Below are 14,785 nucleotides of genomic sequence, written 5' to 3'. Positions count from 1 at the left end.
AATTTAATCCCGCGGCGCAAAATATCTGGTCGGGTCCCGCGGGAATGCAGACCTCTAATCCGAAGCGTGATTCAAAACACCCATGTCACGTGACTACGGCCAAACGAAGCCGCCGAATCAGCGTTTGATTGACACGGTCGGGAACAGACCACACAATCGCACATCTGTATAAAAGTGAAATCAACGCATATTGACCTCGTGGGTTTTTGTGAGAGGAGTTTGATTTTGAGATAGCGGATTTTTGGTGATATAGTGACATAGTAGGAAGCAGAGAAATTAATATTTTTGAATAAAAATCTCTAAAAAAGTGAGACATTGTGGCTTGATTTCTTTTATTAATATCCATTTTGCAGGACCAAAATAACATTATGCACAGTGATGAGCCTATAGGTTACAAGCTTCACATATTAGAAAATTACAATAATAAAAAAACAACATTTTTTTTAATGGCTCGTCAAGGTTGTTTCAGATCAACACCTGCAAGTGACCACTAGGTGTCACCGCTGAGACGGGTGTCGGATTGATTCGAAGCCTCGAAACAATATGGCCCATTTGGTTCAAATGTTTCATTGCTTCACGAAGCCTCGATCTGCCCACCACTACTTATTTGTGCATATTAAAGATATCGGAGTAATATTTACCAAGAAAAAAGATCGTATAACAGTAAATCCGATCAATGCACGCACACCCACATGGAGCTCTCCTGAACAGTGTAAAATGGCTTCTCTGGTCGCGCGCACGCGTCCGGCACAAGTGCATAGTATCGCGAGAAGAGAGGGATTCCTTAAAGGGGCCACGAACATTTTTAATGCAAAATAGAAACGAGGTATATTTACACTACCTGGGGCCTGTTTCAATAAAGAGGTTCAACCAACTCTGAGTTAAAACTTTAACTCTGAGTTGACTTACCCTGAGATGGGAAACTCTGAGTTTTTGGTTACAGAACAGCTGAAATTAGTTAGTTCAATCAACCCTGAGTTGACTGACTCTGAGTTAAGCGCATGCACCACAACTATAAAAAGCCATTATCAATAGAGCGCAGATATTATGAGTCACCATGGCAACAGCGCCAGACAAAAAGAGGTCTTCATATTTCTTCACATTTTAATTACTGTTATACAGTGATGGGTGTAATTAATTACCAAGTAATCTAAATACTGTAATTTAATTAAAGGGATTACTCTTAATTCTTCTGTAATTTAAAGTTAAATCTGATTTACCTGTGAACGCTTTATAAATACAATAGGCCTATGTCACACTTCCCGCTTCCGGAACGCGGAGTAGGGATTCAGAACTTCCGGTCAACAGTATTTCTCTATAAGGATTTGGATTATCTGCCATAATGTCTAAACCATCCTAGGTAGACTGACCACGAGCTATGAGGTTGTGAAACAAAGGTTTTTGCTCCTGTAGAAGCTATAAGTTTGTATGAAATCAACCTTGTTTTAAGAAAAACATGTTTTATCCGCGATCTTATGAAAAAAAACTACAGTACCCACAATCCTAAGCAGAGCAGCAACGTCTGCTGATTGGTCCAACTCGCTGTTACCATAGAAACGTTTACCTTACTGGCGGCGGAATTCAAACACTTACCTCTGTAATTGAAAATGAATTTCTCCCAGAAGAACTTGTACCCTTTCCTCAGTTTCAACGTTTCCACTTGAGAGTTTTCATTTACCATCCGAACCACATCGTCATATGTGACTTAAAGCAGGTTGCGGAGAGATTTGATCCAGCGGTATATATGGACTGGGCCATTGTAAAAAGCTAACCGGAAGAGCCGTATCCCTACTAAAAGACGTACTTCCGGTCTTCAATTTTTTCGTGACATAGGCCTATAATGTATTTCTAAATCCAGGTTAACACTTATATCAGTGTTATATAATCTTATCATCCATAGTTTTTGTCAGTGTTTATTAAAAACATCAAACTAGGCAGAATATAACGCCAGTAAATATTTAATTGATGAGTTGTCAATACAATATAAAACAATACAATATATGGTATGATTTTATCTAAAAATTCAACATATTGAGACACAATGATAACTGCAAATCTACATTTGTATTTACACAATATCTAATTATTTCCTCTCTCTCTCGAGTACTGAGAATGAATGATAAAACAGGTGGTAACTGCTGTGTGAGCTGTTTAAGCGAGCTGAGTAAAACTGAGTCATCTGCGCCTGTGGTTGAACTCTTTCAGGTGATGAAGAAAGCACAACCTCTGCTGGGCCTTTTCTGCAATCAAGGGCGTAGGTTTGATTTTGAAATTGGTGGGGACAGGGACATCCCCGAATCTGTCATTAAAGGGACAGTTCACCCAAAAATGAACATTCTGTCACCATTTACTCTCTCTCAAGTTGTTTTAAACCTGTATGAATTTCTTTCTTCTTCTGAACACAAAAGAAGATATTTTGAAGAATGCCGGTAACCAGACAGTTGATGGACCCCATTGACTTCCATAGTAGAAAAAAAACCCCTCAATAGGGGGGAGACCGGGTATGGTTGTAACACTTTTTGCTTCAGTAACTATAACTCACTGAATTTTGTAGCTAGAGTTCTCAAAATTACATACAAAGTACCCACATGTGTTCACTACAAATGTCACCAATTCAATCCTCTACAACAGTGGTTGTATGATAGGGGATGGTTGTAACACTTTTTCAAGAAGTGTTACAACCCACCCCACCCGTCAGTCACTGTTTAGCTAGCAGTATTAGCATACTGGTTTGAAATTAGCAGGGGAAAACTGCATCACATGTTGCCTAAGAAACTACATTTTAATCTAATATAAGTCAAACAATTTTATCTGCAATAGTTTAGATACTAGACAAAAAATAGTCTTGGTCAAAAAATTTACTTTCTTACCTCAAAATCATTTTTTTCTCTATAAATTCAGAATGTGTCGGTTTCCAGACTTGACAACCACCATGCGGTATCAGGGAGGCAGTAGGTAAATATTAAAATGATCACATGACTCATATCTTATCCCCAAGTGGTGGAAACGGTGGTGTTACAACTCTCCCCGTGTTACAACCATACCCGGTCTCCCCCTGGTTACCGACATTCTTCAAAATATCTTCTTTTGTGTTCAGCAGAAGAAAGAAATGCATACAGGTTTGAAACAACTTGAGGGAGAGTAAATGATGACAGCATTTTCATTTAAAAGTGAACTTACAGAAATTAACTTTTGGCATATTTGTTTCACATCAATAGTCCAGTTTGTCCTGTTGGACATGACACACAGCAATACTGTTAAGTGTCACTTGTGCCATTGCTCTGAGCCATGTTTTCAGTGTCCTGAGAGCACTGAAACTTCTTTCAGCCTCAGCTGATGAGAGTGTCCCTACTAAATTCTACGCCCCTGTCTGCAATAGAGCAAATATGATTGTCCCACTTCAGGAGCTGAGAGATGTAGAGACCAGGACCCTGAATGACTCCACAGTGCTGTTCATGATGGTGAGTGGGAATAATGCTGGGGTGTTTTTCCTGAAGTCCACCATCATCTCCACTGTTTTGAGCGTGTTCAGCTCCAGGTTGTTGTGATGAACCAGACAGCAGCTGCTCTTTAACCTCCAGTCTGTAAGCAGACTCTTCTCCGTCCGGGATGAGGCCAATGACTGTGGTGTCGTCTGTAATCTTCAGGAGCTTGACAGAGGGTGTTTAGAGGTGCAGTTGTTGGTGTCCAGTGAGAAGAGCAGTGGGGAGAGCACACAACCCTGAGGAGCACCAGTGCTGATGGGGAAGGTCCTAGATGTGAGTTTCCCAGCCTCACTCGCTGCTGTCTGTCTGAAGCTGGAGATCCACTGACAGATGAAGGTGGTACAGAGAGCTGGGCCAGTTTATTCAGGAGGATATCCGGGATGATGGAGTTGAAAGCGGAGCTGAAGTCCACAAATAAGATCCTTGCGTGAGTCCCAGATCTGTGGAGATGTTGATATAATACAGTCCCATGATTCATCCTGTTCCACCTTTAGTTAAAACCAGCTGCTCTTTATCGTCCAGGCAACATCTTTAAACAGACTCGTCTTCATCCTGGATGAGGCCGATGAGAAAACAATCAGTATTCAGTGGAACAAAATGAAAATTATCATATTTCAATGACTGTTTTTGAGTCAAAAACACTGAGGAATTCAGAGTTACACTGAATTCCTGTAATAAGATTAATTACTGACTTCACATGATCTTGCATAGATATTTGTGTTTTTAAATATAATAGATGTAAAGCATGACTCATGTTCATATGTGTGTGTGTGTGTGTGTGTGTGTGTGTGTGTGTGTGTCGGTGCGAGTCCTATTGAGTCTCTGTAAAGGAGAAACTAATGAGTGTACGGTGTATGGAATAAACCACAGGGAGCAAATACAAATGTTATTTTGAGTTCAAACACAAACCTTTAGTTAAAGCCGTTTGTCCTCTAGTTTAAACATGTTTGTAGGCTCTTAGTAAATCACTGAGAGTAAAGTAAGTGTAAAGTAGTGTGACGTGTTGCTTGTCACAGTAAAAACACACTAGAGACAGAGACATTTCTCATGTGAGCTGGACGCTGTGAGCTGAAGCTGGAACTGCACTGATTTTAGCAGGAGTGCAGCGTTTTCCTACAATCTGACCAAGTCTGTTTTCACACTGAAATGATTCACTTCTACTGACACAGTTCATAAAGCAGGTGTTGATGTATAAAGCTGTGACACTGAGCTTTTGTTCTCTTTCCTCCTTTGTGTTGAACATTTCAATAACTTCACATTTTGATCTCACACAAACCCTTTGTTGCAATAAAGCTTAATGATAATTTCCTTTCACGAATGTTTGAAAGGTTTGTTCACATATCAGAGGTAAATGAAGATCTCTTTAATATCTCAGTGATGTTTCCTCACCTCAGGACACAGTTTGAGTCTCGTAGCTCGTCTCTGAGTCGCTGCTGTGAGTCTCCTATCATATTGCCTCCCAGATCAAGCTCTTTTAGAAACTGCAGTGCTTTTGAGTTAATCAAAGACTGAGTTAAAGAAGAAACATCTGTAATGCCACAGCACTGTAGACTAGAAAGACACAAACAGAGGAAGAGAGATTATCTTACAAACAAATCATGAATGTGAAGAATTTTACACAAATATAATGTGAACTCAGACTCATTGTGAGATATTGAGTATAAAGTGTTTTAGTTTAGAAACCCCAGAAAGTGCACTGCTATAAACAATGAAACATAAGCCCTGCCGTCTTCAAATAAATAAACTTCAGTCACACTGTAATTGCTGTACAGTATAATGATACTAACTGTAGTTTCTCCAGCTTGAATTGTGGGTTCATCAGTAGATCACTGAGGTTTTTCACTCCAGAGTCTCCTAGTTTATTCCCGCTCAGGTTCAGCTCTCTCAGGTGTGACGGGTTTGATTTCAGAGCTGAAGTCACATCAGAACAACCTTCATCCGTCATATCACAGGAGCTTAAACTACATTAGCAGAGAGAGAAGAATATAAGACAGAAGAAAAGAAAACTCTTTATTCTGTAAAGTCACATCATCTTCATAAGCAAATAAAACAGAGGAAGAGAGATCTTCATCTTTATTTCACCAGATCACAAAATACTAAGTTTGCACAAATACAATGTTAAAGTGTTTTAGTTTAAACTGTTGAAGTGATTTCAAGGCGAGACACTACAGGTGAATAGGGTAAATTTAGGAGCTAGGAGATATCACCATTAAACTTTCCCAGTTGATCACCTACATTAAGATGAGAAAAAAAATGTATTACAAGTTTTCTGTAATTTAATGTTTAAATATGCAAATTAGGCCATATCTAATTAAATATGCGCTCATTTGCATATATTTAAAAAAACAAAATCTGAGTATCGGATAAAGACAGGTTAAAAATATTTTTTTCATTGTGTTCACATATTAGATGGGAAAAAAATTACAGAGGGATTTATGGATATCTACTTTTGTTATCCTGTAAATCAGAATATTCTGTCAATAGCCTTAATAAAATTATTTTAGCCATGATTTTTGGAATAAAATGTTATATAAATCAGGCTAGGAATAATATATGTACAAATCCCTCTGTAAATGTCTTCATAATATAACTAGGTACAAGACTGGAAGGTTTGGTGTATATAGGTGCGACTGAAGTGGAGATTTCAGACTTGGAGAATGAGAGAAAAGTCATTTTGAGAAAACGGGCTTTAAAGATTTATCATCAGCCAATGAGATTGCGCATTCAGCCCTTTTACTTTCACGATTGGTTGCTGATAAAAAGGAAATGGCCATATTTGGATCTGACAGGATTGTACAGGAGAGAGAGAGCTTTCTAACGGTGTGTGTGATGACAGGGAGCAGACAGCGATCGCGGAGCAGCGTGAGGATGAAGAACACCAACTTTTGTTGAATTTAGGAGAAATCTACAGACGCAAACAGACAAAGTGTAGTAAAATAAAGACCTAAATGTGTATTTCTGACTTTCTCCACCACAGTCTGAAAGAAGACATGTTATTGAAGACAAATATACAAAAATCTCAAAACTGACCAGTAAAAAAAACCCGATGTTTTTGCCTGCCGTGTCTCGCCTTCAGCATTTTGATTCTTGTATGTGAATGTGACTGACCTCAATCTCTCCAGTTTACAGTGTGGATCCTTCAGTACTTCACATAAGTGCTTCATTCAGCGTGAGACTCACGCAATTTACACTTTTCACACGCTCTTGCACCACACATCCATTTTCTCACGCAGAGAAAAATTGCGGAGCAAAGAGGACACGGAGACCGACAGACTAGACAGAGCAGCTAGTCACCTGACTTAGAAGACGCGGTGTGTTTGAGGTACATGTATAGCTACGCAAATAATAATAATTTTATATTATTTTATTATAACATTTAATAGGCTATATTTAGAAGACGCTTTTATGCAAAAAAGGAACCAAGCTGAGTGTGGAGCGCGCACTGCATGGCACGGAGGCGCGGGTGCTAACACTTGCATTTTCCTATCAACAGTGGAAACAACTTAAAATAGCCTACTCTATCATTTCTGGTCATACAGAAAATAATAATACATTATTCTCAACTACTTTTATTTGTGTAAACTCACAATAACAAGAAAACGTTGTGCTTTTGTAAAATAAAAGAAAACAATCAGACGCACTTTCATGATCTCCGTAAACTGGAGCACGAGAACTGAAACAAAATATGGCAGAGAAATACGGCAAAGTGCAGTAAAATAAAGACCTAAATGTGTATTTCTGACTTTTTCCACCACAAGTCTGAAAGAAGACATGTTATTGAAGACAAATATACAAAAATCTCAAAATTGACCAGTAAAAACCCCCGATGTTTTTGCCTGCCGTGTCTCACCTTCAGCATTTTGATTCTTGTATGTGAATGTTTCTGACCTCAATCTCTCCAGTTTACAGTGTGAATCCTTCAGTACGGCACATAAGTGCTTCACTCCTGTGTTTCCTAGTTTATTCCAGATCAGCTCCAGCTCTCTCAGGTGTGATGGGTTTGATTTCAGAGCTGAAGTCAGGATGAGACTCTGTTTCTCTGTAATACTGCATCCATACAGACTGAAGACAGAGAAATAACAATAGTTCACATCTATGATGATCATCTTATTGAAGAGCTACAGCAGCATTTAGTTTCCAATAGTCTGTTCTGAAACCCAGTCACACTAGTTCTGTGTGCTGGAAGACACTGTTTCTTCTCTTTCATTTTAAATATTTATTTGACATCTCTCTTCTTGATTCTCTGTTGAAAAGGCAGATTTCTGCATGTACACAATCAGTACATTGTATCAAATGCTGGATATTAAACAATTACTAACTAGATAAAAACATATAAATGAGAGCAATAGGGAAAACCCAGAAAGTGCACTGCTATAAACAATGAAACATAAGCCCTGCTGTCTTCAAATAAATAAACTTCAGTCACATCTGCATAGACTCAGACTGAAGACAGAAAGAGAAAATAACTCAGATCTATGATGATCAACTGACGTGTTCATCTTCATCCAGCAGACTTTAGCTGACAAATAAACAGGGATATCAAGGTAAAGGTAACATGGAGAAAGACTACACATTGTTCATTTAAATATACTACCAACATTGTAACAATACAAAGGTTGAAAGCGCTGATGTATTTATATTTACACATTCATTTCATATCATTTTTAAAGGGTCATGAAACCCCAAAACACATTTTTTGATGATGTGACGCGTGACCTTTCCAACGTGATGATGTAATACGTGGCACATCTCAGAGATGGTACAAGACGGTGTAACGGTGGCAGGCCCAAACGAAATGTAGTAATTAGTTCGGGCGCCAGACAAGCTCAATCTTGTCAAATGTTTTTCCTCAGAATAGCTCTTTAAGCCACCAGTTACGAATAAACATGAATCAGAGATCACACAAAGAAAGTTCAGTTTCACAGTTATATTTTCATAATTTTCAAAGAAATCAGACAAAAATCTCAGTTTCACCATAAGCAAAGAATCAAAACAAACTAAATACACACCAAATAACTTTGGTTCAAGTTCAAAATCCTACAGTATTTACACCACTGGTTTTTGTATTGGAGAAAAAATAAATAAAAAAGAAAATACAATAAATCAAACTGACAATGAAATCAACCGTTTAAACATAACGAAACACTTCACTGTATTACACAGATACGAAATACGTGGCGAAAGTGGTTGCGTGAATGTTTGGTTTGCTTGAAGCCGGTGGTGCATGCGTGTGCGTGCAGGCATGTGTGTGTGTGAAAGTGCGTTGGCCGATAATGGCAGGAAGGAAAGTTTTCGAAGTGAGGGTAAAACAGGGAATAACCTGGAGAACTTGCTCACTCGTCAGCCTTAAAGACAAGCTTCGCTGTGCAGCCGGTGTACAGAGGTGCAGCGCACTCTCAGTGCCAATCGCTAGGCAACTCCCGCTCACTCTAGATCCACGCACAGCCCAAACACAGCGTCTCGCGTCTCACTGACTGTGGATTCGTCTCAGGTAACCCGTTCCTTCCTTCTCTTTTTTTTTTAACTCCACCTTATATACTCATTTCCTCACTTCCGGATAATTGATTTCCCTCCTCCTTCCAGTCACGCACCTTACGTTTTTTTCCTTATCGCCACACTCTCCCCCCCTGGAGAAAGCAACCCAAGGTTGTAGGATAGAAAGTGTGGATTAAAATCCCAAGAACTCTTCATCTTCCTCTGACGATTCTTGGAATATTTCAAGGAGTCTTTTCCTCTCCTGGATTTCCAACTCCTCGGCTGTGGGGAAGCATGCTTTTAAATTACTCACATGCACATTACGCACATCTTCCCCAGAGGACTCCAATGCCACTTGATAATTTATTGGTCCCTGCTGCTTTATTATCCGATAAGGACCCTTCCATCGTTGTGCAAGTTTTGCACTGAAATGGTGTTGGGCACTAGATTGGGGGAAATTCCTTAGCCACACACGGTCCTTTTCTTTAAAGGAGGCATCACGTCGGTTCTTATTGTAGCTCCGTAGTTGTCTTTTCTGTGCCTTTTGGCAGCACTCTTTCGCTTTAGCTTGGAGTTGAACTAGATGACTGACCACATCATAGGAAGGTAAATCGGGAGAGATGTTCTTGCCACGCAACAGTTTGTCCATGGGACCTTGCAATTTCCTCCCCAGGTGAAGCTCTGCTGGGGTCATGCCGATGGACTCCTGGACAGCTGAATTGACTGCAAATCGTAGTTCCGGCAAGTACTGATCCCATTTTTTGTGGTTATCTTCTACATAAGCCGCCATCATGTACTTTAGGTTACGATTTACTCTCTCTGTCATATTCGTTTGTGGGTGGTAAGCAGTAGTGAGTTTCTGTGTGACCCCCCATTTACCACATATCTCCTTGAATACAGCAGAAAGGAACTGAGAACCTCTATCAGACAGGATAAAGTCAGGAACCCCCCATCGAGTCAGAATCTCTCTCCTGAAGAGTGCTGCAACAGTCTCTGCACGGGCATTCCGCATAGGAAACAGCTCCACCCAGCGGGTAAAATAGTCCACAAAGACAAGAAGGTACTCATTCTGATGGGTACTGCGGGGCATTGGTCCCATGATGTCTACCCCTAGCATCTCGTTGGGATGTGATGTACTGACTTGTTGTATTTTTCCCGCAGGTTTACGATTTTCCCCTTTGAGTGTTTGGCACTTAACACATCTTTTGACATGATTCTTCACATCCGTCCACATCCCAGGCCAAAATGCAATATCATGCAGCCTCTGGTAAGTCTTGTAAATACCCATGTGGCCACTTAAAGGATTTGAATGGTAGTGGTGGAGAACGGCTGGAATCAGACTGTTGGGAAGGTACACCCGATAATGGCGTTGGCCACTCTTCAGCTGAGTTGTGTGGTACAATTTATCCTCTACTACCTCGTACTGATTTTTCAGCTGATCATCTCCTGCCAGTGTTTGGAATAGTTTTATGATTACAGGGTCCTTGTGCTGCTCCTCCCAGATGGCAGCGGCAGTGATTGGAAGGTCTGACTCCTCCGTTTGCCTGACATATAAGCTACAACCAGGTTGGGTGTGGATCCGAGAAAGAGCATCTGGTGCTACATTCAGCCTTCCTTTACGATACTCAATTACAAAATCAAACTTCTGCAATCGAAGAACCCATCTAATGAGACGACTGGTGGTTTTTGTAGAGCTCATTACCCATTGCAGGGCTGAGTGATCAGTCACAACCGTGAATAGTTTAGGCTCTAGGTAATGTTGCCATCTTTCCAGAGCCCATATGACGGCAAGGCATTCTTTCTCTGTCGCAGAGTAGTTGGTTTCGGCTTTGCTCAGGGATCTACTGGTGTACGCAATCACCTGCTCTGAGCCCTGGTCCTTCCGCTGCGTCAACACCGCACCTAGTCCGATGTCACTGGCATCCGTGTATACAATAAATGGAAGTTCAAGGTTGGGATGACCCAGAATGGGAGGTGAGGTAAGGTAGGCTTTTAGCTGTTCAAAAGCTTGTTGACATTGGGGTGACCAATGAAATGCACGACCCTTTTTTTTCAAGGAATTGATGGGCTCAGCGATCCTCGAGAAATTTGGGACGAACCGGTGGTACCACCCGGCGAGTCCAAGGAAGCGCTGAACCTCTTTGATGTTACGAGGTACAGGGTATGCACGTATGGCTTCTACCTTACTCAGGTCTGTGGAAATACCATGAATGTTCACCACATGTCCAAGGAATGTTAACTCCTGAAGACAAAACTTGCTCTTCTTTAGGTTGATAGTCAAACCCGCTGTCTGCAATCGATGGAGAATAGTTTGGAGATCGAGGAAGTGCTGGTCCATGGATGGTGAGTAGATTATAATATCATCAATGTAAACGAAGCATATATTACCTCGTAATTCCCCCAAAACCGTCTCCATCAGTCTTTGAAATGTCGCTGGGGCATTTTTTAACCCAAAAGGCATGACTGTAAACTGATACAACCCCGATGGAGTGATAAAGGCAGTCATGGGTTTGCTATCTGGACCCATTGTCACCTGCCAGTAGCCACTGTTGAGGTCGATTGTAGAAAAGATCGATGCACCAGAGAGGGATTCAAGAATCTCTGTAATGTTAGGGAGGGGGTATGCATCACTCTCTGTTATGGCGTTGACCTTCCGGTAATCCACACAAAATCTCATTTTACCATCTTTTTTTGGAACTAGGACAACAGGGGATGCCCATGCCGAGTGAGATGGTTCCACGATACCTGCCTTTAACATTTCCTCCAGTTGCTTTCTCACAACAGCTTGTTTAGAAGGACTCATGCGATAGGGTCGCTGTTTGAGGGGCACTGGATGTGTGATATAGAGGTGGTGTTGGAGAACATCAGTTCGTCCAGGTTGGAGGGTACACACCTGAGAGTTGGACTCCAAGATTTGCCGTAGTTGTTGTTTCCCGTCAGGTGGTAAGTGAGCACCATTTACAGCAAGGTTTATTAATGCTTGTTCATCCAGACTATCAAGTGGTCGTGATAGCAATGGGGGTTGGGGTGGAGGAATGGAACTGAGTAGGGAGAGGCTTTGATTAACACTGTTCAGATGTGGTCTTTTTTCCAGGTGTGATGGTTTCACCACAGGTACACTTGCCTGGCCGGGTTGGAAGAGATAGTGTTCATCAGGGGCAGACTTGAAGGAATATTTCCTGTCTGTCACATCAATCTGCAGTCCGCTGGAGAAGATGAAATCTAATCCCAAGATCACTGCATATGCAAGGGCTGTGTAGGAGAGGACAGCAACCTGTACTGGAAAAGTCTTATTATGAAGAATAATTGGCAGGTTTATCCATCCTAATGGAACTTCTGCTTCACCATTAGCTAAATAAAGAGGACCAAGGGTCCAAGGGTGAAGGTTATCAGGTGGATTGAGTTCAGTCCATAGGCTCTCATGGATAAGGGTGTAGCTTGCGCCTGTATCCACAATGGCCTTCCCTCTCCAAGGACCAATACTGATGGGCACCACTAATTGTTGTGGTACAGCCGTTAGCTGATTTGAAGTATTGGAACAAGTGGGGGTGCTTTCTTCCAAGTCTGCAGATGACCAAGGTGTAGTTGTTGCAGATACCGTGTTGCTGGAAGGAGTAACTGGCTGTCGAGGCGGACCTCCAGACTTCATAGGTTGGAAGAAACGCTTGTTATGGGGGGGACGCTGCTGAACAGATGGCTGGTTGGAAGCAGACATAAAGTGAGGACAATTTCCAGGTGAATGGGAACCTTTACACCGCCAGCACTGTACTTGAGGCTTCTCCGCAGGTTGGCTAGAGATTGGTCTTTGTGGCATGGTAGGTTGTGGTTTAAAATCCTTGCGCCCCTCATATTGTACTTGTTGCAAGTAATCCTTCTCCAACTGATGTCCCAGCTTCACTAGCTCCTCAACATTGCTGACCCTGCTGCGTAACTGGCTGGCGAGATGGGGCTTTATGTTTTTAAGGATCATTTTTACCATGTCACTTTCTGTTAGGGAAGGCTTCCACCTTTTGCAGAGAGCTCGATATGAGAAAGCAAAATCCCTGATGGATTCCTTCTCTCCCTGGGTCCTCGTTCTGATCCGATCAGCCAGCTCATCTTCGTAATCTTCAGATAGGAAGGCAGAAAGAAAAGCTGATTCAAACTCACCCCATGTTGTTACAGAGGATCTGGCAACCTCCCACCAGTCACGGGCAGTTCCATAGAGTACAGTTCGGAAAGTGGCTAGCAGGTCTGCATCAACCAAGGGATGTAATGCTAGAAAATCTTGACAGCGTGTCAAATATAATAAAGGGTCTGGGTCATCTGATGGCTTTCCAAAGGTGGGAAAGGTTATCTTAAGGTGGTCACTTCTTACCACTGTGGTAGTGGGAGGAGTTGCAGGAGCAGTCAATGCGGACGGTAGTGAAGAGAGGGAGGTAGTGCCAGGTAGTGAAGGTATACTCTCCTTAATTAGATCTGCTAATTTCTTTTCGTGCATCTTGCTTCGATCCACCATTTCAGTTTGAAACTTTTTAAAGTCTGTACATAGACTAGCAATTTGGACGTTGTGCTGATGGATTTCAGTTGTAAGCTGGTCATGGCTTTGCTGACAGTTCTGTTGCAGGGTTTTGAGATCTTGTTGAAGTTCCTGCTGAAGCTGATCCACCATGAAGCGCACCTCTGAGACAAAGGTAGTTTCAACTTTTTGAAGTTCGCCTGTAATCATGAGTTTAATGGCTTTAGTTAGTTGATCAGTCTCCTCCTCATCCTGTTTTTTATTTGAAGCAACTAGTGTGAGAACTTGCTGCTGGTTGTCCTTAATTTTTGTAGCAAGGCTGGTAATCTGGTCATAGTGCTGAGAAGAAGTTGCTTTCCACCCATGGGTAAGTTCAGAGATTGCTCTCTCCTGTTTCTTTATGGAGTCCAGCAGTTTATCCCAATTACCTTGAACTTGTGAAGTAAGTTGTTGCATTTCTCTACCAGGAGTGGGAAGTACACCAGGCAAATCCTGCTGTGCCACTGAAGAGGGAGTAGAAAGTTCAGGTGATGTGCATAGATGCATAGGACCTGGTCCCTGGTTCCAGGTAGGGGTTTGCATTGGAGTGCTGCTGCCAGCCAGTGCTGAAGCGAACTGCACCTGGGCTCCATGGCCTCCTGGATAGCTGGAAGGCGTTTGGATGTATGGGCCATGGAAGACCGGAGGTGAAAGAGGTCCAGGAGTAAACCGGGGAAGTGATGCAATGGGCCAAATTGGGGTTGCAACATCTGGAACTTCAATATCCACACACGTTGACAAAGGAGATGGTGTTGTGGTCATGATTCACTGGTGTCTCTGGAGAACTCAATGAAGTTTGTAAAATGTTATGCAAAATGTAATGTATGTCAGCAAAAAATAAATAAAATAAAATACAATGTTATTTCAGTGTTAAATAAACAAATAAACCCAGAAAATTTACAATTTCTGTTCTAACACGTATTCAAATTCAAAGTCACACTTTAATCATTACCTTAAAGCTAACCCTCAATTACTGCAACCAAGAAAATAAGTAATCATATACACTCACATAACACTTTCCACCAAAATTGACAATTTGATCAGGTTTTTTTTTTTTTTTTTTCAGAGAGTTCAGTTCAAGTGTCTTTTCTTTTTCTTAAAGAGTTCAGTTCAGTCCCTGTTCGGGCGCCACTTCTGTAACGGTGGCAGGCCCAAACGAAATGTAGTAATTAGTTCGGGCGCCAGACAAGCTCAATCTTGTCAAATGTTTTTCCTCAGAATAGCTCTTTAAGCCACCAGTTACGAATAAACATGAATCAGAGATCACACAAAGAAAGTTCAGTTTCAC

General features: G+C 41.4%; 2 protein-coding genes across 2 annotated transcripts in view; both read right to left on the bottom strand.

The window, feature by feature from the left end:
* Positions 1–14,785, bottom strand: part of LOC311087312 (NACHT, LRR and PYD domains-containing protein 12-like) — a 160,724-nt gene that overhangs the window by 107,728 nt on the left and 38,211 nt on the right. The window lies entirely within an intron of this gene.
* LOC311087354 (ribonuclease inhibitor-like) lies at positions 1,943–7,278 on the bottom strand. The gene is made up of 3 exons (XM_084120701.1): positions 5,273–7,278; positions 4,875–5,036; positions 1,943–4,037 (listed from the first exon to the last, which is right to left on the bottom strand). Exons 1-3 carry the CDS (start codon positions 5,428–5,430, stop codon positions 3,980–3,982), a joined length of 378 nt encoding a protein of 125 aa, XP_083976827.1. The 5' UTR covers positions 5,431–7,278; the 3' UTR covers positions 1,943–3,979.

This window comes from Abramis brama, assembly GCF_963993115.1.
Source record: "Abramis brama genome assembly, chromosome: 7".
NCBI lineage: Eukaryota > Metazoa > Chordata > Actinopteri > Cypriniformes > Leuciscidae > Abramis > Abramis brama.
This window is presented reverse-complemented; position numbering and strand designations above follow the sequence as displayed.

What these genes read in the sequence shown, in the direction of transcription:
- LOC311087354 (XM_084120701.1), bottom strand. Translation starts at nt 5,430, where the DNA reads ATGACGGATGAAGGTTGTTCTGATGTGACTTCAGCTCTGAAATCAAAC. An exon ending in TTCAAGCTGGAGAAACTACA is followed by an intron (nt 5,037 to 5,272) that starts GTTAGTATCATT and finishes GTGTCTTTCTAG; the next exon opens with TCTACAGTGCTGTGGCATTA. An exon ending in GACTCAAACTGTGTCCTGAG is followed by an intron (nt 4,038 to 4,874) that starts GTGAGGAAACAT and finishes GGCCTCATCCAG; the next exon opens with GATGAAGACGAGTCTGTTTA.